At 45.7% G+C, this 25,707-nt stretch overlaps 1 protein-coding gene and 1 long non-coding RNA gene across 2 annotated transcripts; one reads left to right on the top strand and one right to left on the bottom strand.

Annotated features, from left to right (window-relative positions):
* The first annotated feature begins 371 nt into the window (after positions 1-371).
* LOC134006993 (uncharacterized) lies at positions 372-2,348 on the top strand. The gene is made up of 4 exons (XR_009927985.1): positions 372-504; positions 1,042-1,226; positions 1,485-1,595; positions 1,803-2,348. It is a non-coding gene; the product is annotated as an uncharacterized LOC134006993 (long non-coding RNA).
* A 3,507-nt stretch (positions 2,349-5,855) lies between these two features.
* LOC134006938 (dysbindin-like) lies at positions 5,856-25,377 on the bottom strand. Its single transcript, XM_062446051.1, has 4 exons — positions 25,034-25,377; positions 9,042-9,209; positions 6,306-6,443; positions 5,856-6,151 (listed from the first exon to the last, which is right to left on the bottom strand). Exons 1-4 carry the CDS (start codon positions 25,077-25,079, stop codon positions 5,856-5,858), a joined length of 648 nt encoding a protein of 215 aa, XP_062302035.1. The 5' UTR covers positions 25,080-25,377.
* Between the last annotated feature and the right edge of the window lie 330 nt (positions 25,378-25,707).

A 25,707-nucleotide genomic window follows, 5' to 3' on the forward strand; every position in this document is an offset into this window, starting at 1 on the left:
CCTCAATCTCTTTCCCTCCCTCTCTCTCTCTCTCTCTCTCTCTCTCTCCCCCTCCCTCCTCTCTCTCTACCTCCCTCTCTCTCTCTTTACCTCCCTCAATCTCTTCCCTCCCTCTCCCTCTCTCTCTCTCTCTCTCTCCCTCCCTCTCTCTCTCTCTCTTTCCCTCCCTCTCCCTCTCTCTCTCTCTCCCTCCCTCCCTCTCTCCCCTCCCTCCCTCCCTCCCTCCCTCCCTCCCTCCCTCTCTCTCTATCTCCCTCTCTCTCTCTCTCTCTCTCTCTCTCCTCTCTCTCTCTCTCTCTCCTCTCTCTCTCCTCTCTCTCTCTCTCTCTCTCTCTCTCTCTCTCCCCCCCTCCTCTTTGTTCCCTTTCTCCAGGATCTGAAGTGTCGTCACATAGCCAAACCCTTCTCCATGGAGAAGCTCCTGTACCAGATCGCCACGGCCGAGTCCAAGCGTGACAACGGCGTCCTCCTGACCGCCATCTCCGCCCTCCTCAAAGACCTCAGGTACGGTAGCCATGGCAACGCCCACCCGCCCAGCCCGACATCAAAGGAGCGGGTGAGGGCAGCCGGTGTGCTCTAACGGCAGGCTGTATTGTAGAACGGGGCTCGCGGGAGGGGGGCGGCGGGGGGTGGGTGGGTGGGCGTTGCCATGGCGTCGCGATCAAAGATGCCCGTAGGTTGCGCCACCTCAAAGGGTCTCCAAGGAGACGGGTGGGCCTGTTCCAGGAAGCAGCGTGGTCTAGTGGATACTCACTTGATTGCGTCCTCATTGTTGCGCAGTGTTCTAACATCGTGTGCAAAATTCAGTTGGAAGTGTATCATTTATAGGTGGTAAAGTACACAGTTAAATCCAGTTTGTATTCAGTTTATATAGAAGGAGGCTTATCACTGGGTGTGCTTTTGCGTCCGATGAGAAACATCTTTGTGTTAATGGCTCCCTCTCTTGTCCAATTACAACATACACCAGTCATCCAATAGGAAGGTACCTTTTGCTCTACAGTCTCCCTAACCCTAAGCCCCTCCCCCCTCCCTGTCCAATAGGAACATAGAGATGAAAACAGCGGCAGGAGCTGTTTGAGGCGGGGCTTCTCTCCTCCGCCCGCTACGGCTCCCACGACAACAACCAGGCGTTCGGCGACAGCAGGAAGAAGCCGCGCAAGTGGCCGGCGCTGGAGTCATCAGAGCGCCGCTGCCAGATATGCCTGCACCTGTGTTACCTGTCCATGGTGAGGAGGGGGGGGGGGCCTGCACCTGTGTTACCTGTCCATGGTGAGGAGGGGGGGGGGCCTGCACCTGTGTTACCTGTCCATGGTGAGGAGGGGGGGGGCATGGAGCTGGGGGGGGGGGAGGAAGGGTCTGCCGGGGGTTCTGAAGTGTATGTATCTACTTGTTGTTACTATGGATATATCAGTGTAGTTTCATGTACTTAGTAACCTTGATGGGAAGTGTGTCTGAAGACGTTCTGTTGCTGTCGCCCCCTGCAGGTGGTCCAGGAGAATGAGAATGTCGTGTTCTGTTTGGAATGCGCCCTGCGCTACGTGGAGAAACACAAGTCCTGCAGAGGCCTAAAGATGATGTACGCTATGACGAGGTATGTGTGTGTGTGTGTGTGTGTGTGTGTGTGGCAGGCTAGCTGTTGGTGAGCTCAGATGTCTGTACCTGTTGGTTTCCAAAACAGGAAGTGCAATGCTTTTTGTCAAACAGGAGGCTGTGCTGTGTTTGGTGTTATGTATAGTACTGTGCAAATGTGTCAGCAGGATGGGAGTCCATCCTCATGCCCTGTTGTTTGTGCCACACAGGAGCAGATCAACAGCCTGGTGAGCCAGGTGTGTGGGAAGGCCGTGTGAAGAAGGGGGCCGTCCTGGAGGCGTGTAACGGGGGCAGCCCCATCAAGCCGGGGCCCAAGCGCGGCCCCCGCAAGCGGGCCACGGTGGGAGGTGTCCCTGTCCCGCATCTCGCCCGCCCACCTCGCCAAGAGCTCTGCCACGGCCGCCGTGTCCTGAGGGGGGGGCGGGGGCCGTCCGAGGTCCTCGTGCCCCTCCCCTTTCTTACTTTCGAGAATCACTAGAGCCCCGTTTCTTTTTCTTTCTTTTTTCCACAAATTGATTTGAAGCTTTTAATGCCCCGTTCCCCTCCCCTCCCTCCCCCCCAAACACACACAGACACGTAGACGTCCCCAAAAATGACCTCCCCGTCCCATTTCACACCCACCCCCCTTAGTATGGCAACCTTGTTTTTAAGAGCAAGCTGTCTTTTTGCACTAGCGCGAAAGAAGTTCGTTTTTGTTTTGAGGTTCCTTTCATTTGTTTTGTGGTTTGCTGGTTTTGAAGTGTCCTTAGCATTAAGTGAGAGGTTCACAGGTACAAGTGACGCCCCCCCCCCCCCCACTTCACCTGCCAAACCATCACCTGACACCCCCCCCCCCCCCATTTCTGAATAGGTCAATTTGGTGACCTGTCAGCTGTCTGACTCCGCCCCTTAGACTCATTCTCTAATCCCCTGCCTCACCATCGCGTCACTGTGAACTGTGAACACAAGGTGGAACAAGAAGAGCGGTCTTTTGCTAGTTTTTTTTATTGAAACGACACGAGTAGTACCCAAAGTCTGACTGTCTTGATGCAGCTCCTGGTCCGAAAAGGGGGGAGGTGATCCCAGGTGAAACTTGAAAGACAGACGTTGTTTTTTGGCTGACTTTTTTATTTGGATTTTAGCTGTCATTCATTTTAATGTTTTGTTTTTGTTTTTTTGCGAAGATCTTCTGTCTTTCTACTTATTCCTCAATCTTTCTTTCCCTTGGTGGACATGAGGCAGGCAGGGCAACGTCAGTTTGACCCCAAAAAGGAGGCTGCCGCTGGTCTCTCACTTCCTGGTTGTATGGAGGGATCCCTCTTTTGCTAGCGAGTGAAAACTGTGCCTAATACTTAGCAAGGAGATCCATTGTTTTTGGTGCTGTTGGTTATTATTACTGTATAACAATACAAAAGAAAATATTGGGGGCGCACCGGCTACCAGTCGGCATGCCCCCTCCCACAGGTCGGGGAAGCTCTTAGGCCTCTCTCCGGTTCTAGATGTGCAATCGTGTTAACATTCCATTCTTCCAGTCCTCTTGTTTCAGCTGTACCAGTAAACATTAATTATTATATATTATTATTATTATTATTTTGTGTTTTTGATTTGTTTAGTTTTCTTGTTCTGATGTGCTATCTCGAGTAGAGCCACTAGTCAAAGAGTGTAAAATGTGAAATATGAAAGTCCAAGTTTTTTTTTTCTCCTCTGCTTTCTGCTTTTTTCCCTTTTCCAAATGTTTAATGAGTGATTTAGCAGAACGTTCTGACACAAACAACATCAACTTTTGTACATAATCCTGTAAATGTCTTTAAATACTTGAGCCTTGTTTTTTGGGGTGAAGGAAGAAAGGAAGAGAGAGGAAGGTTGGGGAGGGGAGTGCTCGATGAAGAAAAAGCCTTACACTTCAATTTCTTCATCCGTGTGAGTTTGATGCTTACAGGGTCGCTCTGTCCCGTGTATAAAGTTTTAAGTGCTGCTTATATCACTAAGAAAGAGGATAGGGAGTAGCGACGCCCCCCGCCCCCCCCCCCTTTTTTTTTTTTTTTTTAGTTTTGTTTGTTTAGCTTTACTTTTTTAAAGAAAAGGGAAAAATATGTTCACAAAAAAATCCTGGGTTTTTACATTTTCATTACTGAAAATTCAACAATGTAGTAGCTACTCATGTGCACTGAGCTTGTCAGTGGTGACTGTCAAGGAAAATCCTATAAATCCAGTTTGTTGGTTGTCGTCCCTTGCAGAAGACTGAACTGTTTTAGGAGTATTTAAGGAAATGCCAAGTCGGGTGTTTTCAACAAAAAAAAAACTAAAAAACTAAAAACATGGTTGTCAAGTTTTTATGGCCTTACAATGTAATCTATTCATACAGGATTTTTTTTTCTTTTCTTTTTTTTGCAGTTTGATATTTTTTTTTCTTTTTTATACAGTCTAAACTATTTGCTTAAAAGTCTGGTCTCTGGCGAGTTAATTTATTAGCGCAGCATTTTAGCCTTTCCCTACACTTGGAAGGCATTTCATGTTGGTTATATTGACTGTTTTTTTACTTTTGCAGTTTGTACTTAAGGTTTAATAAAAACGTATGGACAATTCCCTGTCATTTTTTTTATGTTTCTCTGCAGTTGATTTAGCCTGGTCCTAACCAGACTCTCGTACATTGCATTTGTACAGAGAGTCTGGCCTCGCTCCATTGACAAGCGTTGACTTCCTTGTAGGCGGGTACTCTGTTGGATCTGCCCAGAGCCACTCTGATCTGCCATAACCAATCGCTAGCGTTCGCCTTAGCCAATTCCTTCACCCCTACTGTAACAGAGCTAGCTGCCGTAGCTGGAAAATCAAAACTGTTCCCGAACCCCGTGGGGAGGAGGGCCACAACATCATGGCCACCAACAAACTCAGCAAAACTTGTTCTTGTTCCGGCTTTAGCTTATGGATATTCGGCAGCGTTGCCACAACGGACCGAATGGCTTCGCTCGCATCTTTCTCCGCTGCCATTACGGAACTACAACACAAACTAGCGCACGACATCAACGTCATCGTTCTCAGCCACTCCCTCTGTTCGCTGATTCGCCGGTAGAAAATCAACCTGAAAAATCTGACTTACGTACCTCATGGCCAGACCTATGTACAGAAGCAAAAATAAAATTGAGCGGAAGTACGTAGGAGGGCAGAGCCAGACTACAGTTGATTAGCCTTTTTGGGAGTATGTTTTGGTAACTCCGAAACTAAATGGATGCATATCACCACACCATAACAAATGTTTGTCTATCACCAACCTATTCAGTCATTGGTAGGATGTACTGTACTCTCACTTGGAGGTACACTTGAGCATTGTAGTTTGGTCTTAGTGGCACCAGACTGTAAATGCTGTCATAAAATACAGCCTTAGGTCTGACTGGGAGTATTAAACAGTTTAACTCTCCGAATCTCTCCACCACTCAAATCATTTCTCTCTCTCTTCCCCTGTCTCTCTCTCTCTCTCTCTCTGTCAGTTTCCCATTTGTTAAAATGGCTCAGGCCTGGTTGTAAATCACTAGGAGTGAATGGAGAGAGACTATTAAAATTGACCAATCGCTCCATCCCAGTCACAATGTATTCTGATGTATAGCACTCAGCGCCCTGGTTGAGAGATTGACTTCGTGGGGGGAGACACATTTATTACCAACAAGTCAAGACATTTTAGGCTCTAGTCGCAGGGAGGGGATGGCATTGTAAACACACAATCATTTCAACATTAGCGATTTCTTTACAAGAGGGTTGAACCACGGTAAACACATGTACGATGTAGCTCCCCTCACACGTCCTCCTGTGCGAAACACTTGGTCCTCGTGGAGCTTTGGTCCTCCCTCTCAAAACGCCTCAGAAGGAAAGGTCCAGGCTCCTTATGGCTTTCTTTAAAGATCAGATAAGAAACTGACCTCCAGACAACCTTGGTGCTTCTGCACTAGGTTCCTCTGCAGTTTGTGGGAATGCGTTGGTCCCAGATCCGCTTAAACCAACTTTGGCTGTTATTGTCATATACCTGTCTGTTAGATAGAGACATTGACACGAGTGCTGAATGTAATTTAAAACACGAGGGAAAAGGGGTCTTTAGTTAAAGGCAGAGTTAAAGACACACGCACGCGTACTTTAGGATACTGTATAAACATTTGGGTTCAAACACTGTTTTCTCTTTCTGACCATTCTCCTTTGCTTTCCGTCATTACTTCGCTTATGTGCAAAAAAAACACGTTGTTTGGTCCTTTGAATATGAGTGGAATCTGTGAGTTTGAGTGAAATCATATCCATCCATCTTACAAGCTACTGCCCCCGCGGTCTTTCCTCGTTTCATTTCCCTGCGGCACCGTCGGCGAGTGCGCCGCTTCGGCCAACGCCGTATCGAGGTGAACTTCTTCCTCGTCCAGCGTCACCACCACCGTGCAGCGGCCGGCCTCTCCGTTCTCCTCTTCCTCGTCGTCTTCGCCAGCCTCGGTGTCCTGGCTGGCCGAGTCGGTGCAGGTGGAGGAGAGAGAGGAGAGCTTGTGCCTCAGGTCTGCCTGGGTGGGGACCTTCAGGCTGATCTCGGAGGTGAACGACTCCACGTCCGGACCTGCAGGGGGCGCCAAAGGTTAGAGCTCTGATCAAGTGAGTCGTGAGGGACCTACAGACACCACGTTGTGGTATAGTCAGAAATAGTGCAAGTAATCGGTGTTTAGCGTGTGTGTGTTTTGCATCTCTGTCCCTCCCTCCCCCTCCTACCCAGCCCGGTGAGGCTGCGCTGTTGTCCTCTCCCCCAGAGTGCAGGAAGACGTCCAGAGCTTCATGGTCTGACATGTCCATCAGGTCCATCTGCTCGAGCATGTCCACGTTCACCTCCATGGAAGACATGCTGCCTATTGGTTCTAAGCAGGACACACAGGAAGCAGCCATTAACACACACATACCCAGGACTACATTTCCTATGATGCAACAGCAAGGGGCTGAGTCCAGGAAGGAGCCAATAGGAATGTTGTGTTTCCCCCCAAGCTCTCAAACATATCAACTGGACAAAGAGAAAGATAAATAAAAAGCTGCAGTAACATGTCTTTATCAAACACTGCATTCAAAAATGATTATTTTAAACTTGTTTTCACTACATTTAGATCTATGCATTTTGTTTACATTTGATAACTAGGTTTAGAAATCAGGGTTGTACGAACAAAGACTCAATGCAGATTTTTAAGTGTGAATTTGGAAGTCTGGTGAGAAACTGCAAATCCTCCTCACAGACTATACAGATCAGACAACAGAGTTAAGCCAATCTGCACGTTTAAGTTGTGCTTTCAAAGCTCTTCAATCAGATGAAAAGGTACTTTGAAAAGAGTTGAAAGTATAATATATATACTCAATTCCTTGGGTTTGTGAGACTAGCTAGCCTAGTCCAGTGCACGGTAAAAAACAAACAAAAAGGAGGCATGATCCTGGATTCACCACCTTGCTTCTCAACCACAAAGCCAGTTCTTCTGTCCGGTCAACACCCACGACTGGCTCTGGACATGCATCATATGAATAGCCAGTGAGTGAACGATGTGAGCAGCACATGAGGTGGAGGACGAGCGGCCGGGGGAGGTGAGACGAGACAGACAGGATGCCGTACTGTACCTCGAGGGGTTAGAGGAGAGCAGGGCGGCGAGGAGGGAACAAGAGTAGAGAGAGAGAGGGAACGGTTATTTCTCCACAGAGACAGTGGCCTACGTTTATTGCTCACACACACACACACACACAAACAGATACTATATGCTCATACACACACACACACACACACATACAACCATGCAAATATCTATGATCAGTACAGGCCATTCACCATGGGTACGTGTGTCGAAGCATGCATACAAACACATACACACACTCATTCACTCTCGGTGACCTTCATGTGGCATGTTCAATTTCACATCCTTTTCTACGATCTATGTTTGTGGCACCCAGAGCTTAGACACACACATATACACATACGCAAACAAATACCTTTCAATATGCAATGAGTGGTATTTGTCATATCAAATGAGCTAGGCTATCAGAATACTGCACTACTACAAAATAATACGTGTCTACTTCCATAAAGCAGAATAAATGGTTCTGTTATCCGCAAAAGAAAATAACCTATTTTGTAAGATGGAAGATGTACACTTTTGAGACAAGCTGGTAATATGTAAGTAACAGGCCTTCCAATGTGTTCATTCAAGCTAGTTATTTTCACATTAAATGAAAGAACAGCCTTCCTTTCACCCCGAGATGACCCCTTCAGAAAGAAACGTCCTCTCGCTCCGCCAGTATCTTTCATTGCACGTTTAGTGAAAATGAGAAGGTCTGTGTTGGAGACATGTATCAGAAGATGAGTTTTCTAGTCGGGTTGCTGTCTGGTGACCCTCTTTCCATTGGTTGATGTGGTTAGCCGACCTCTCTCTCTCTATCTATGTCTCTTTCTATATTTCTCCGCCTCTGTCAATTCTCTTCAGACTCTCATACCATTCAGTTTTTTTTTTCTCTCACCCTCCTTTGAATCTCTCTCCCCCCACCCTCGACTTTTACTCTCTCTTCTGTCGCTCTCTTCCTCTCTCCCACGTTGTGAACGGTGCCGTCACTTCTTCTTCTTCTGCTGCCTCTCGCTCCCCTGTCTCCTTCTGTCTGTCTGGGTTTGACTGTCTGCATATCTCCCTCTTTCACTCTCCGCGCAACCCTCCTCTCTACTTTTCATTCTAATAAGCTATTTCCAGGGGATTTGTGGGGCAGAAAAGAGTGGAGGCTGGGGAGTGGGGGGGGAATCATATTAAGAAGAGCTTGGCAAAACAGTCCCATACAGTCTCTCTCTCTCTCTCTCTCTCTCTCTCTCTCTCTCTCTCTCTCTCTCTCTCTCTCTCTCTCTCTCTCTCTCTCTCTCTCTCTCTCTCTCTCTCTCTCTCACACACACACACACACGCACACACACACATCACACAGCCTGGGCCTTATCCACTTTCTCATTTGACTAAGTCCACTGGGTGCCCTTGGCTTTTGGCAGTAATGCAATGAGGTAAACCACTGTGTGAAATTCTATTATTGGACTGAATAGAAAACCAGCATGTGGAGAATGACATTTCTCTGCTAAATGACATCATTTGTATTTCTCTCAGTGTGAGTGGCTTTCAGTGCAAGTGAACTTGCATCACACAATACCATTACTCAGAAGCGGCATTCACAGCGGTTTTTCAACACATGTAAGTACTCCATTTTGAGTCACGTCGTGCAGTTCCAACTGAATGGACCAAATTGACACCAAAAAATGTACATCCCGATCACAGGTGCCATCAGTGTGGCAGAGGTGAAATCAAATGTATTTGTCAAACTTTTTTTAATTTTTTTTAAGACAACACTACTTCACTGACAGTCAGTATGGGACCAATTCAGGAGCAGAGCTGGACCTCTCCTCTCTCTCTCTCTCTCTCTCTCTCTCTCTCTCTCTCTCTCTCTCTCTCTCTCACCTCTCCTCTCAGCTATCTGCAGGTAGCCGGTAGACAGGTACTGCTCCATGTCCTGCTGGAACGCCTCCTCAAAGAACTTCTGTCTCTCCTTCAGCTTCACCTGGGCGGGCGGGGCCTGCCCAGACTCCGCCCCCGGAAGCCTCTGGGCATGCTCGGGGTCCAGCTCCACTGTGGGATGGAGGGGAGAGAGAGGTAGGAGAAGGTGAAGGATGGAGGAGTGGAGTGGAGTGGAAAGGAGGTCAGAAGTTTGGTACGGTAAGTATTTCTAATACGTGAATCATTTGGCAGCTGTGCGTGTTGGCATGGTTAGCATGGTCTTGGTTAGAGATCACAAGAAATCAAATAAAGGACCAAGAGATGAAGTCTCTGGTGATGCCAAATGGCCTTTCAAGCGGTCATCTGCGACATCAGAAAGAACATTCTTTGACCCTCCTTCGCAGAATCCAGAAGAGAAGATTTTCCCTAGAAGATGACTTCTTGGCTACTCCTCATGACCACGTTTGAGTTGAGGCAAGGTTCTAATGAGGCCTGACGTATGACTCCTCCATCCCAAACAGACACGGGCCAATTCCTCACTGAACCAGAACCAAGACCACGCACTCCCCGTTCTCATTAAATATACTTTTGATGCTGGTACAATGCACCCAGGAGAATACGCTTTGTAAAGTCTCACACAAACCCTATACACTCTAGTTACATTGGATAACGCTCTAGTTAGCCTAGTTGTTGTACCAGGAACTGAAATTCTTAGGTCAATGGATGAGGCGGGTAGGCATTCTGATTGGTCTGGACAGGACAGTTGGCACTGTCTGGACAAATCAAACGTTGACTTCCTGTTCTGTCTGCTCCTCCCACTCCACACTGGGTCTGAGAGGGACAGACATATTCAGGACGGAGAGACGGAGTTCAGCAGCCTCTGGGCAAGAGCTGTGTTTAAGAGAGAAAGTACAAGTAAGAGTAAATGTGCATGGGTTATGTGTGTGTGTGTTGTCACTGATGTGGCCAAAACACTCAGACTTGACCTGTCCCGACTTCTCCTCTCTCTGTATCAGAAAGGATCATTGTATGAGAGCTCCAATGAGTGGGGCTTCTGCCGTAATGATGTCATGACGAGAGAGAGAATAAATACTAGCCACTTAGATCTGAGTTACAAAATATGCACAGGAGCCACAAACTAGGGCAGTTTGGTGTTTTGTTCCACAGATGCAAGTGCAGACAGACAAACACACATGTAAACGCTCTCTGTCTTTATAAATGTCACATACAAACACACGCGTGCGCACGCTGACACACACACACACACACACACACACACACACACACACACACACACACACACACACACACACACACACACACACACACACACACACACACACACACACACAGGGGAGAGAGAGATAACACTGGACCCTCCCTCGAGCTCAATGTCCCATTATCACTAAACATCCTGTGAGGCCCTCTCTTTCCTCCTTTAAGTCTCTACCCCTAGGTTCACTCTTTCTGTCCACATCTCTCTGTCTCTCCCTGCTTCTCTTTCTGGACTCCTGCTAGCATGAGGGGTTGGCAGAGACGGCTCTATTAGATTAAGGCTTTGAGACACACAATGTTTTCTTGTGTGAGTCTGTGTGTGTGTGTTTGAGACAGAGAGAGAAAGGGGGAGATGTGTCTGCTGCTTGCCCGTGGTCTTTGTGTGTGTGTGTGAGAATGGTTCTTCTTTAAGAATTCATTAAAGGTTGCCTTTCTCCTGAGGGAATCCAGGTTTTCCACCGCAAAAGCTTCACTCTCTCTAGTCCTCTTTATGATTTTACCACCACATGCTCCTCTATCAACTTACAGAAGCACACATTATTCTCTCATGTGCACAGCCCTCCTCATGGGGATTTATATATGTAGAAACACACATCAGGTCATGCTACAGTAGCCTGCTTCTAGACACATGCTATTTAGTTGTTATTCTTATCCAAAAATAAACAACAATAGCATTTGGCTCAGTAATATTACCTGGAGAGAAGCTACATACTTACAAGAGTCTTACAGTTTTTCACAATTGTTAACACACAAAAAGCAAAACTGTGCATATTCGTGTGCTGTTTTATGTTTGACTATGAAAAAAGTAGGCCTACACTGAGACATTTTACAAAAGGAGAAATGGCTCATTCTCCAGAGTCATTGTCATTCATATGGTGTGTTCCATTTCTATAATTGTGTTTTCAATTTTGCACTTCAGTGTGCTGTAAATGCTTGGTTGTGTGCAGCAAATGCTTAGTTGTGTGTACTGTAATGATTGGTATGTGTGTGTCATTTGAAAATATGGTGTGTACCAAATATGGTGTGTACCAAATGAAAACACGAGTTCCATTTTGTGAACAGTTAAGAGATTTGATGGCAAAGAGTCATCTTGCAAAGGGAGTGTCAGGTTTAGCATTTTGTGTGTGAGGTTTTCAGTTTTGTGTATGCAGTTTTGAAAAAGCCGTTATTGTTTTGAGAAACGTGTGTTAACAATTGTGAAAAACTGTAACTAATTACTCTGAAATTGTATTTTTGGTATGTTTTTATCTACACGTATAGCTGTCATAACGTGATACCTGACCGTTTATGTAATAGTCTCATTTTCACATAAAAAGTATTTATTTTCATATTCATTTCGATGGATAGATTTTCGGGTCTTCTCAGTACTGATGTCTACCGTGCGATTACCATCATCTACTCCTCTTCTTCTAAAGAATCATCTCTCCCGTCTTACAAACCGCTCCTAACATGCCACCCTGCACTGTTTTTAAGCAGTAACCACACTTAAGCCCACAAGATTACGTTCCTGGGTAACTTGGAAACATGATTCATGAAGCCTGGGAGATTCTGCTGTGCTAGCCTTGCTCCTTACCCTGCACGTAACGAGATATCACACACTCTCCAGTATGAAATGAATCATACAGCACCGTATGTTCAATGATAATTAGATGAGCTTAGTCACCATGGGGACTGCCATATCCTATTAGTTCTGATGATAATAATAATAATACTAAGCTTAAGTGAAAAACAACGGAACTTTCAAATGTATCCAACTTCTCCAAAAGTCTCTGGTTCTAAAAATGTCTAGAGAGGTTGCAAGAAAAGGTTGAGATTAAAGGGAAAAGTTTATACCTGAACAAGAGCTTTGGCAGCTCTTGACTCCATTTCCCGAGATCATTTTTTGCAATATTGCCTACAATAACATACACTGTGCTGTATCAATAACTTAGTTATATTTACACTGAATTTACTAACTGATTCTATTATCTGCTTTGTGCAGTCATATTGCTGGTAACTGAGTTATTAACTATAGACAGGAAGACAGTGAGCATCTGGCAGGAAGTTGTAGTTGGTTGTGGTGTGTGTATTGGGTGTGTGTGTGTTTGCATTTGTTTGAATAAGGGATAAAATACACAGAGATCAGGGTCTTACATCTTCCACGAATTGGCAAATCTGCTACCTTCCTGTGTGTGTTTGTGGGTGTGTCCAGGATGCGTGTTTGCATGCGTGCACAATGTTAATATATGTGCACCAAACCTTTCACTTTCAATGTGGCCATCGTTCAGTAATAATTTGAGGAAGCAGTGCCCTATAAAAAAGGAACAATTTAATAACTGTTCATGATGATGAGCAAGTCTGATAAATACGTCACGTCATCTAGAGTCAGTGTTGGTTTTCACAAAATACACAATGCAAAACACGTATGTTGAGAAATATAAGTGACTAATATTTGATTAGATTCATATTAAATGAATGTTGTATTATTAATTCAGCATTACACTTCTTGAGAAAGTCTTAATGAGTCTTCGTAGCTCTTAGGTAAAAATTCAAAGTGAACAGTCTAGTCTTTTATGTGTTTATTATTCATGGTTTAAAGGCACATTTCTTTCAAAGACTAAGATAGACCTGCCCAAGTATCTACAAACATTCTTGACAGTTGTGGCAGTGCATTTAAGCAATGCTCACTCAAGTGTGGTATTTTTAGATTCCAGCCATCTTTCTCTCAAGTGCTCGGTTTTCAGGCAAGGCAGCTGGGAAACATAAATAACACACACACACACACACACACACAGACACACACACACACACACACAGACACACACACGCATCCTCACCATCTACACACACCCTGATAAGGGCATAGGAAAGTATGTGCGCAACCACCTACCCATACCGCATCTCATGCACTCCACACAAACTTACACAAACAACAGGAAGTGCATACCAATAGAAACAAAGAGACAGGAGGAAGCGATGTGTCGCTTTCTGGTTGAGATACATTCAATTGTGTATTCAGAAGAGCTAGTTGGAGTCAGACAGAGAGCCTTAGGAGAATATCCGGTTACATTCCACTGAGTTTAATTGACTTGTGATGATGAAATGGCTCTTTTGGCTGCTGTCGGTCTGCCTGTTTGTCTGTCTGTATGTATGTCTGTCTGTCTGTCCCTTTCTCTATCAAGCTCTCACTCTTGTGAGTGTGTTTGGGTGTGAGAGAGAGAGACATAATGAGGATTAATTGAATTAACTTCTGAGACAGCCACAGATAGAATGCACTGACTAACGATTAGAAGGTGAACCGGAGGGCCCTGTGTGTGTCAGTCGACAAAGTTAATCCATCTTTGTTTAGTGGCCTAATTTGAAACTAGTATTCAGGAGATGTGATATATATATATATATATACACTGTTGAATAGCTAATAATTACACTTTCATTTCAGCACTCTCATCTCTATACACACACACACTCAATGATATAGAAAAATCTAAATGTTTTGATAGGAAATAGCTTGTTGGATCAGAGTTGGTTGACAATAATTGAAGTCATGTGAAATGTATTAATAGTTAATCGAGTATGTATTAGACGTCTTCAAATGGGCTCTCAACACGTCTTTCATCCTAGCGTCAAGGCTCATTCCCAGCGCTAACTCCCTCGCGGTTTGGAATCAATGCAGCACTTAGCCGTAGCAGCTAACACTGTTGTAATCAGCTATCTTTAGTCTGGAGGCAAGGAATTTCACTCTTGTATCGATTCTATTGGAAGCCTCGTGAGGGATACTGATGGAATTGTCTGGAATGTCTGAGCAGTTATTCATTCAATGGCATGCCACCATGACTCAGAGCAGGGACAACAAAGCAGGAGTAAAACATTGCATCTTGGTGATAAAAATCCCCTTTGTGTTTGTTTGTGGTACATTATTTGAGTATCTTTGAGGATTTGGTCAACAGTTGAACCTATTTTAATGACTTAATTCAAAACTTTGTATGTGTTTATGAAGTTATTGACCACTATTGTTATTAAGTAATGATGTGTATCACAGTAGTATTGAAATGAAACACAATACATGACACATGCAATGAGGCCAATTTATACAAAGCTTGGCTGTGTGGTCTTTTGCAGAAACAATAACTTTGAGCATGAACAACGGCTGAATGTCCACAGTTAATGGCTGCCGAAAATGCTGCAATACAAAGGAGTGAAGAGGAGTGTGGGGTTGAGGGGTCGACCTTATCTTGCTGGATCCAGATCCCGCCACCTAGCGTCGTGTCACGACAAGGTTCTTTACACATCAATACCACACACTTCAGCGCTTGGTTTCTGTGAATCGGGTTTGATCTCTCACACACTCTCTCTCTCTCTCTCTCTCTCTCTCTCTCTCTCTCTCTCTCTCTCTCTCTCTCTCTCTCTCTCTCTCTCTCTCTCTCTCTCTCTCTCTCTCTCTCTCTCTCTCTCTCTCTCTCGTTCCCTCTCTTGCGCGTGTGTGCTTGCGTGTGCAGGTCTTATTTGATCTCTTGCTCTTTCCCCTCGCCTCTCTCCCCACTCTTTCGCGACACCCCTCTCTATCTCTCTCGCTCGCTCTGCCTCCTGGGAGGCACGGCAGCAGCCATTAGAAGTCAGAGGGGCATCGTTCAAACACAGACACGTCGAGGCAGGGGACCCTATAGAGCTAAATCCACTTCTCCGAGAAACAAACGCCACGGTGGATATTTGACACGCACACACACACACACCTCTCCATGTGTGGTTTCCTCAATTCCTCTCCCCGCTCCGCCATCCCTTCCTCCTTCCTGTCCGCTCGCACCTTTTCTATCCCCCCCTCCCTTTTTCTCTCTCTTTCTCTCTTCCCTGCATGCCTCCACACACACACACACACACACACACACACACACACACACACACACACACAGACAGCGGGCGTAGGAGTGTGAACCTGCAGGCTGACTGAGTCACTAGGCCATTGTCAGGTCGGCTCAGTGTCTCAGTGAGATATCACTGGGGAATATGAACCACCCTGAGCCCTCCAATATTTACTTCGGAGCTATTATAATGCTTCTTTTAGAGTCTTGACTTGAAAGGGATGTTTGATTTGTCAGGAACCAGTAGTATGGTGACTGGCTGCCCATTGAGTCTCTTGGATTGAGAGTTGTCCTCTCAAGTAAGACAAAAGAATCAATCCACAGCCGCAAACCCGTTTGTTAATGTCTAAGTGTGATCCTAATCCAGATTCAGTTATTTTTAACATCACATAAACCTTAATCAGACTTTACTGAATGTTTTCTTTTAAGTGTGGTGGAGTGGTGCCCGGCACCAAATGACATGAACAAGTGCTATTTCCAGGACAGTTTGCTCAAGCTTAATTTGAGGTAATCCTCAAGTAATTACCACCTTAATCACTGGCAATTTAGATGAAACACGACGTTAATGGTAGAGTAGTGAAATCTACTTCTATTATTACTCACCAATGTACCTTGAATCTATCTTTATTCATCAAAAGAACACACTGAGTCACTTGTGGAAACTTCTGCAGTTGGTCAGTAACTTATAAATGCATTAAAATTACAATTAGCACAATGTACAATACTCATAGAATCAGAAGAAGTCTAATATTGGCCCAACAAGTATGTTCAAAACACAGGACTGTCAAAGTAAGAGTTAAAAAAAACGAAAACAATTTAGTGGCCCAAACATATTGAGAACAATTTCAAAGTTGACTCTTGACTTAGCTTTGCAACCAAGATATTCAAAACTACAATGACAAGTTGCAAAATATTTACATATAATATTGGTAATGCTATCCATGCAATCCATGCAATCCATAACTTAGACTTCCTTCTTAGATTCTCTACCGACTGCCCAGTAGACCAACCCCTGCTTCTTCAACAGCCGTCCTCTTTTTGTCCATAACTGTGTCGATGCACGATGAACGATGTTAGCCTGTCACTCGATCACTGCTCAAATTCCACCCTGCGGGCCCCCCCATGCTTGTTCCACATGAGGCATATCTGAATTGTCAGCTCGAAGCACAGCCAATAGGATCAGTCAAGATATAAGGGGATTAACTCGCCGCACCTGTGAGGTTGCTGTCTGCCATCATCACTGACTGATGATGCTGTGAACTGGATACAAGAAAATATTTCTTGATATCAGGTTTTATTAGGCACTATTTGTTTGGTTGGTTCTTTAGAATTTCAAGTAGTTGTGTCCCTACATTGTGCCAATATATTTAAGTTTGTCAAATGGAAATTTGTTACAATTGCTTTCATCGTCTGATTTATAGCTTTTACCAAAACTACCAACACTGTGATACAAGCAAATAGAAAATGAATAAGTTAGTGTAAATAAGTCTAAGCTTGTACACACACATGCACACACACATGCACACACACATGCACACACACGTGCAGCAAACAGCCTTTGCAGCCTCGCTGATCTAGAGAACTAGAGATCATGATCCAAACTGGAATCAACCTGTAACCAACTGTAATGTTGTACATTAGTCACACATGAGTACACAGTGATTTTAGCTCCCCTGCAGTATAAAAAGATTCGTTTGATTATGCTAAAATGGACAGTTCTTTTCCACCTCAAACTCAGACAAATCAGCAATGAGATTTTCTGGAATTGACTGTAAAATGTGCATCTAATATGACCGTCATCAACAAAAAGTGAACTTCATGAAAACATCATGTAACCACATAGCAGTATCTACAGTACGATAACAACATTGAGGTCACATATAAACTGCTACATGTTACAGTATCTTGTTTTGGTAATGAAATCTTCAACCGCACCTTTGCAACAAACACCTGACACCCCTCCTGCATGCTGTGCCTTCTTACGCTTTTGTTATAATATATAATTCATAATAATTAATTTACCATAGGTAGTGCCATGTTGTTACATGTAGTTAATATGATATGAATATAGAGTATTGCCAAGAACTCCAAGCCCATCATGCCCGAGGAAGAGGGGTTCAAATGGTTGAATGACCATTCATATTACTGCAGGGCCTTGGTCTTTTATGTATAGCAGAGCAACACATGAGGACACAGGCACACACACACACACACACACACACACACGCACACACACACACACACTCGGGCAGGAGTCATCTGGTTATGAAGGTCACGAAAATATGCAGAACACACACACACACACACAAGTACATTCACCATACATACCTTTTATGTATGTAAGCAAACAGAGCATGAAATCGGAATGATGCGAGGTTAAAGCAGCAAGATCGCTGAATTGAAATTTCACATTTCATGGACACATAACATACTAACGCTAACAATGACATATTGAGGATGGCTGTGGATGTCAGTAGATGACTTAAAGAGCTCTTGGGAAATTAGTGAGCTAACTGGACCTTTTAATTTCCTTCCAAAAACCATGTGGCCGTGTGCAGCTTTAGGACAGGTGTGTGTGTGGAGTTTGGACCCCACACAGCCACATCCATCTTTCTTGCAGGGAACATTAGCATATAAATCATTCAACCATATTTTGGGATCGATATGAAACTTCAGCCTTGCAGAATGTCATCAGAGAGAGAGAAAGAGAGAGAGAGAGAGAACGAGAGAGAGAGAACGAGAGAGAAAGAGAGAGAGACATAGAATGAGAGAGATAGAACGAGAGAGATAGAACGAGAGAGAAAGAGAGAGAGAGAGAGAACGAGAGAGATAGAACGAGAGAGAGAGAGCGTCAGTACTGATCTGACAGGCTATGCCATCAATCAAAGTATGGACGGGTGGTGGTAGGGGGGACTAATCACAAGCACGTCGAACCATCTGTCCATTGCTGACAGGTTATGAAAACGATTCAACCAATGAGCTACCTGAAATACGTAGCTTATGTAAGTTTGAATGCAGTTCCAATTAGTAGAAATGTGAGTTTTAGAGTATGAGCATTTAGGGGTGGTAAACATTCAGCACTGTAACCCAAGCAGAAATGGGCTATCATGAATGGATAAAAAAAAGAATCCCAATGCTAAAGGTATCTTATTTTTTCCACTTATGTAACTGAGAATTTATTGATCTTAAAATGTGCATTCATACATAGATGTTTATGTTACTTATGATATGAAATTCAACATAGTCTGAGTACTTTCTAGCTTCTGAATACACTGCCATCAAGCACCTGACAGTGGAGGAAAAATATGGTTGAGCTCACAACACTGTATATTTTCTCTTTCTCTCCATTTTTTCACTCTCTCCCTTGCACACACACACACACACACACACACACACACACACACACACACACACACACACACACACACACACACACACACACACACACACACACACACTCACTCACACTCTCACACACACTCTCACACAGTCCAGCACTGCATTCTCCAGATAAAGAATTAGCTAGCCCAGGGGAGACTATTAAAAATGCTTACATCACCCAAAATCGTCATTTGAATTAAGTCTGTCTTAATAGAGATGGAACGAGGAAGAAGGTAAGTGAAAAAACGAGCACAATGTAAGAAAAGAAACAGGATTAGCTGCATTCGGAGGCAGGTTAATTACAAGCTTGGGGGGAGTTTTTTTTCCAGACAATTAGAATACAGGTTGAAAATTTATAGCGGACTGTACATAGTCACAAACACACGTCATACAAAAACTCATACATGTACGGTACAAACATATTCCACTTGCATCTGCAGTCAGTCAGTCACACACACACACACACACACACACACACACACACACACGCACACACACACACACACAGGCACACTAGCGGAAACAGAACAAAAGCTCCTTTCGGGAACCAAGGTTCTAACCAGAACTCATATTACATTTGTTTATAAGTTTCAAACAATCTGAATATTTTAGATTTTGGGGGGTATTCAGACTTCCTTTCATGTATAATGCAGGAATCTGTCTTTCTCTCCCGTAACTTTGATATGACAGTAACAAGCCCCACATAGGCCAGAAAAAAAACACATTTCTGGTTTTCTGTAGCAGTTAAATGATCATAAATGTACTTATTACATTTCCACTTTAATCTATTTCAACAGGAACATGCAGCATGCTCCACAGAACAAGTTTAGGAAATCAACCTCAGATAGTGACATTTTACATTTATGGTCATAATTATTTAGCAGATGCTTCATCCAAGGCAATATAGTAAGCATAGCAGATAACCAAGGACTAGAAGTGCACCTAACCAAACCATCCTATCCTCTCAAACAAAGTTGTTTCTGTCATAGAAAGCCAGGTCACAACAACAATCTTTCAAGACCTATCATTTGACCTACCACCTGAATATAGAGGTCCAGAAAATGGAGGCCCTATCAACTCATTAGTGTGGCACTGGCACCACTACCAATGAAGATTCCTCAGCCTATAAATATTCTATCATGCGCTGCATGTGGTCTTTCCCATGCTCCTGTACTTAACTGCCTTCGGTGCAGTAAAAAGATCACAAATGATGTTCTTTTTGATAAATCTTTCATACCAAGCCCATGGAGAGGCTTGTGCCCGTACCAGGAAACAACCGTGTTTCAGACAATAATGAATGATACATTGGTTTAACTCAAACCTTCAGCCTCTGTAGAACGGCTCAGCAAAATCTTTATTGACCTGGCAGTATATTTTAAAGTTAAAACTTGCTATGCTGTTACAGTGCAGTATTTGCAAACCATTCAGAAGTAGGCCACCACCCAAACTGAGGACCATGTAAAAAACTGCACTAGCTTCCTAGTCTCGATTTGATTCTGTGTTGTGAGAACAAGGCTTTTACTATTTTACACACCCCCTACATACAGTGGTCCCCAAACTATTGTTGAATTTGACACATATTCAAGAAATACCTTTGCTGCTACAGAACCATTAAGCAGCATTTAACCTTGTGATCATATGTCATGAGTTAACCTGATCTGATCACAATCTTTTCCTTCACCATAAACAATTCACTTCAGGGGATGTTCTAGTGAGGTGTTGGGAGGAAATGTGTGAGAACAGTGAGTCATGTTTTCAAATGAAGCCGGCTAATGTCACAATGGGCCATGTTTGCTTTGGTCACAGCGGGCAAGTTAGCTAGCTATTGAGAAATCTGTTTTACACACCCCACTGAGATCTTTGTCACTGCATGAGCAAAATGCAGATGCGCGCACACACACAAACAGATTTAGGCACAACTGCAAAGCACATACACAACCACACATATCACTGTCATCCAGCTACACACATAGCTTATATAAATCACAGAACGCTGACCCATGATCCTTACTGGGATCCTTCTGAGGGCTTCTCTTGTCTGTGCCTGGGCTCTGATTGGCTCTTATATAAGACGGAGGACAGACAGTCCCTAGTGTCTGACGCATTTGAAGAACACAAGAAGAAAAGACAAACACATGGAGACTGTCTGTCTACAAATGAAATACCCACTCTGGCTGTTCTCATTATGGAGCATGACTGTTGGATATTACCATAGAGATTTTCTTGGATTTCTCTCTCTTCCTCGCTCTCTCTTTCTTTCTTTCTCTCTCTTTCTCGTTCTCTCTTTCTCCCCCATTGCATCCTTCTCTCATCAGGATGTCTCGAATTGTATGAGGATGATCCTCGAGGGATGAGAGGAAAGAATTGAGGGAAAAAAAGGATGCTTCTTCCAATCTCTCCTTTCCCCTCCTTTCATCATCCCTCCCTGCCATCCTCTCTCTCTCCCCTCTCACCGTTCTCTTTTTCCCCTCCATCACTTCCTCCACCTTTCCCCTAAATCACCCCGTCCCTTCCTCCATGCCTGCTCCGCCAGCCTCCATCCCAGAGAGTTGTGTAATTGCCCGGCTGTGTGTAAACTCATTATCCCCTGTCTGTGCGTGCCAGGGGAGCCCATTCAACCCCCCGTCTGGATGGGTGTACTGGCGGTGAAGAAGGGAAAGAAAGGAGGAGAGAGGGAAAAAAGCACAGGCCCCCTACGACAGCTTGTCATCTTTGCTTTCCCGTTTCCCCTGTGTTTCCCTGGTGAGCACGAGGGTGCATTCAAACGGCTGTTCAGACCGACCGAGTTCCATTTTTCACTTGGCTTTCCATGCTCGTTTCAGGCTGATGTCATCTAGCAAATGGCGGTGAAAAGCTGCCATGGAAATGATATTTTTGAAGGGATATCCAGATTCTCAGTCGAGCTCCTTGTCGCTTGTTTGGCGAGCACCTCCCACGCAGTCCTCCTTATCGAAAGGTGTGGATTATGCTCAGTGTCACGCATGACCAAGACTGACACTGCACACTCGAAACTAGATTCAAAGCAGAGAATACAGACAGAAGCTAGGTTTTCGATTTGGACCAGGCCCCACTCCTCTGCTCGGAGCAACAAGATACAATGTTTCTGGAACAAGCCCATCCTCATGCCTCTTCCATTCTGAGTGGGAAGGAACTAGGATATGTGTTGGTATTGGCCCCTGTGGACTCATACTATGCTGAAGGTGAAGAAGCAAGGAGGCCCAGGTTTGATCCCAGCTCCTTACAGCCCTAACCGCCTGTCCTTTCAGAGGGAACATCAGGAAACGCATTTGGACTGAGCTCTCCCACACTGAGGATAGAGGATCTCATTTTTGGACAAGGCCCATTTACACATATGCTGATGACATAGACTGGTGATATCGGTGATATTTTGACCGAGAACAGGCTCTTGTCTTCTGCCCCTAACAGGAGCTACAGGATCCATTTTGACTAGGTTCAGTCTTCCCCTCCTGGCATACTGAGTGAAGAATCTCCAGGCTGTGTTTGGACCAGGCCCCGCCCCCAAGCTCGCTCACACAGCAGTGGAGTGAACTATGAAGAGAACACAACATTTTGTCTCTGCTGTGTTTTGGTTTGCGACACCGCTTGCCTGGAGCGCACTGGGTCCCTGTAAACCCTGCCCTCTCCCCAACGCCTCGCCAGCCAACAATACTCACACCCCTCATTAACACCGAAAGATTGTCTGTCTGCCTGTCTGCCTGCCTGCCTGTCTGTCTGCCAACCCCTCTGTCTTTCTGTCCATCTGTCGGTCTGTCTATTTCTCAGCACCTCCGTGTCTCTCTCTTTCTCTGTCCCCTCTCTCTCCCTACCATCCCCTGTTGCACTCCATCACCTATCCTCCCATCCTTCTCTCCCTCTCCTCCTCCTCTCCCCTCTCCCTCTCCTCCTCCTCTCCCTCTCGTCCTCCTCCTCCTCTCCTCCTCCTCTCCTCTCCTCTCCTCTCCTCTCCCCTCTCCCTCTCCTCGTCCTCTCCCCTCTCCCTCTCCTTCTCCTTCTCCTCTCCTCTCCTCTCCCCTCTCCTCTCCTCTCCTCTCCTCTCCCTCTCCCTCTCCTCCTCCTCTCCTCCTCCTCTCCTATCCCTCTCCCTCCCCGCTCCCTCTCCCCGCTCCCACTCCTCTTCCTCTCCTCTCCTCTCCCCGCTCCCTCAGCAGGCCGACAACACACCCGCTCCTCCCCTGACACAGCACCTGTTCCTCCAGGTGGAGTGTGTGTGTGCATATGTCTGTGTGTGTGTGTGTCCCCGAGAGTGCGTGTTCATGCTGTGTTTGCATTTGTGTTCGTGTAGCTCATACCTGTGTGTGTGTGTTTGTGTGTGCTCATACAATCTAACCGTTGTCGTCCGGCTTGCAGCGTGAGCCACAAGGAAACGACAGCGACATGGAGCTCGCGGCCGTCTTTCAACTCAAGAACAAGGAGGGCTTGAAAAGGCAATCAAAGCATCAACCAAACTAACTGACAGAACATGAGTCACTCTACTCCTGACTGCCCTTCCCCCCCCACTCCCCCCCCCACTCCTCCGCCCCCTCCCCCCCCCTTCGCCTCCCCTCTCCCTCTCATCCACTCACAGTATTCACAACCAGGTAGGCAGGGCCTTCAATTGGCCAATTAGTGGGACGATTATGATTCTCCCACTGGAAAAACATTAACGCGAGTGCACGTACACACACCCACAGGCACATGCAAGGTAGGCAGGATGCATGGAATCAATGAAACACTTGCGCGACAGCAGCATTGCACTGAAAGCACTGTGCTGAAGAAAGCAGTGTCCATGGGTCAGGATTGTGTGTCTTTGAATTGGTACATTTCGGGAGAGAAAGAGCGCAAGAGCGATAGAGAGAGAGGCCTCTGCCCATGTAACCCCCTCATTAAAACAGTACAAAGCGCTAATCCCTTCTCCCGGGCTTTGATTTACATGCAATTAAGGTTTAATGTGAACCTTAGACAAACCTGGGCTTTGAGGAGAAGAGGTTGAGGGGGAGGGGAGAAGCGAAGAGAGAGGAGAGGGGAGGGGAAGAGAGGGGAGGAAGAGCCAGCCACCCATCATGTGGTATGAGATATGATTACTTAGCACATTTATCTCCATGGCAGGTGCCTGCTGTTGCTGCCTCTCTCTCTCTCTCTCTCTCTCTCTCTCTCTCTCAATCTCTCTCTCTCTCTCTCTCTCTCTCTCTCTCTCTCTCTCTCTCTCTCTCTCTCTCTCTCTCTCTGTGTCTCTCTCTCTCTCTCTCTCCACAAGTTCTGCGACCAGAATTCAGCAGTATAACCCCATCACACTATTTTCCATTCACATGTGGCGTTGTTCACCAAACGTTCTCCCTTTGTCCTGATACGAATCAGATGAGGATGACATCATGTGATATAATGACCTGTCTGAACACTCGTGACATCACGATGACTGTATAATGAGTGCACGGAACGAGGAGAGGTCAAGTGCAGTCAAATATGCATTACAAACATTACACCCTCATGCATAATGCAGGCCACTCGTATCCTCATTGTAATCATGCAAGTCAAACACTGGACATGAAGAGGTCACACACAGGCAGAGACGAACACACACAGGGCATCCCATCCTGAGAGAGAGAGAGAGAGAGAGAGAGAGAGAGGGCGGGGGGGGGAGAGGGCGGGGGGAGGGGGAGGGGGGGGAGGGCTTGCAATAATAATGAAAGCAATAAAAACGCTCGCCCATTTCCTGTGCCTGTGTGCTCTCTCTACGTGTCTGTCTGTGTGAATGGGTTTGTTTGTGCCCCCACTTTGCTGTCAGAATCACAATGAGTCACATCAGCTCAGTCAATCTCCCACACACTGTGATCTCTCTGCTGTTTGTGTTGCTGTGTGAAGCTGCATGTCAGGCCAGGCACACTGCCAGAGAGCCATTAGTTCCCTCAATATCAGGAAGATGACCAACACTTCACATATCCTTTAACAGTAGAGGCAACATGAAATAAACTTATTTGACACCTTCAATCTAGAAGATCTTTCCTCCCTTAATAGCTCTTTCCCCCCACTACTATGACAGTATGACGAGGGGCATAACAAATGTGTTCAAATATTTTGGGTCTCATTGTTTAAATTTGAGTATCTTTTTTTATGTAAAAAAAAACTGCAACCCTCTTAAAAGCAAGAAAACGTTTTTTCACCAACTTATAGTATGGATCAGCTTGGCAGACTTCCAGACAAGAGAGTCAATCAGCTAACAGCTGGTTGCGTTCCATACTGGTGACCAGCACACAAACTCCAGTCCTAAAACAATCCCACACACACAAACACACGTACATACAACATACACGCCCTCCCCATCCTTGCCCTCACGCTTTCTTTTTCTGTCACAAGCCCCCCCCCCCACACACACACACACACACACACACACACACACACACACACACACACACACACACACAAGCCAAAGCGCAACAGAATGAACCAACCACACAGTAGGTCACCTACAGGAGTTCCTCTGGCTGTTATCCGTCGCTCCAGGCAACGCCGACATCCCAGCGACGACGTGGAACACGCGAAGACCACCGGGAACACGAGGGGACCAGGAGGAGGATGAGGAGAGGATCCGTCAGTCTGCCCGAGAACTCCCGATCAAACCACCGCCTGTCTATCGCTCATACCGAGACGCTTCCTCTAACACACACACACGCGCGCGCGCAAAACACTTTTCCACAGTCGCTCTCGAACGCACCGTCACTCACACGCACGCTCGTTCGCACTGGTTATCGGCGCAGAGCTCGCGGCTGCACTCGGTCGCGGAAGCACAGCGGACGCATGCAGCCCCCTGCGCTGGTCCTGCCTCTGCGTGTCTGTGTGCGAGATCCTGGCTGGCAGGCTGGCTGGCTGGGTGGGATCGTACCATTTAGCACGGTTGGAGGGGTGGGGTGGGGGGGGGGTGGAGGTGGTGGAAGTGGTGCCAAGAGAGTGGCTAGAGGGGAGGGGGCAAAGAGAGTGTCAGTAGGCGTGTGTGGGAATGAGGAGTGGGGTGTGTGAGTATGTGAGAGGCTGACAGAGAGAGAGACAAAGATGGAGACACAGGAGGAGAGAGAGAGAGAGAGAGAGAGAGAGAGAGAGAGAGAGAGAGAGAGAGAGAGTGAGTGAGAGAGAACCTCTGATATGTG

Source organism: Osmerus eperlanus, chromosome 20, assembly GCF_963692335.1.
Source record: "Osmerus eperlanus chromosome 20, fOsmEpe2.1, whole genome shotgun sequence".
In the NCBI taxonomy this organism is placed as follows: domain Eukaryota; kingdom Metazoa; phylum Chordata; class Actinopteri; order Osmeriformes; family Osmeridae; genus Osmerus; species Osmerus eperlanus.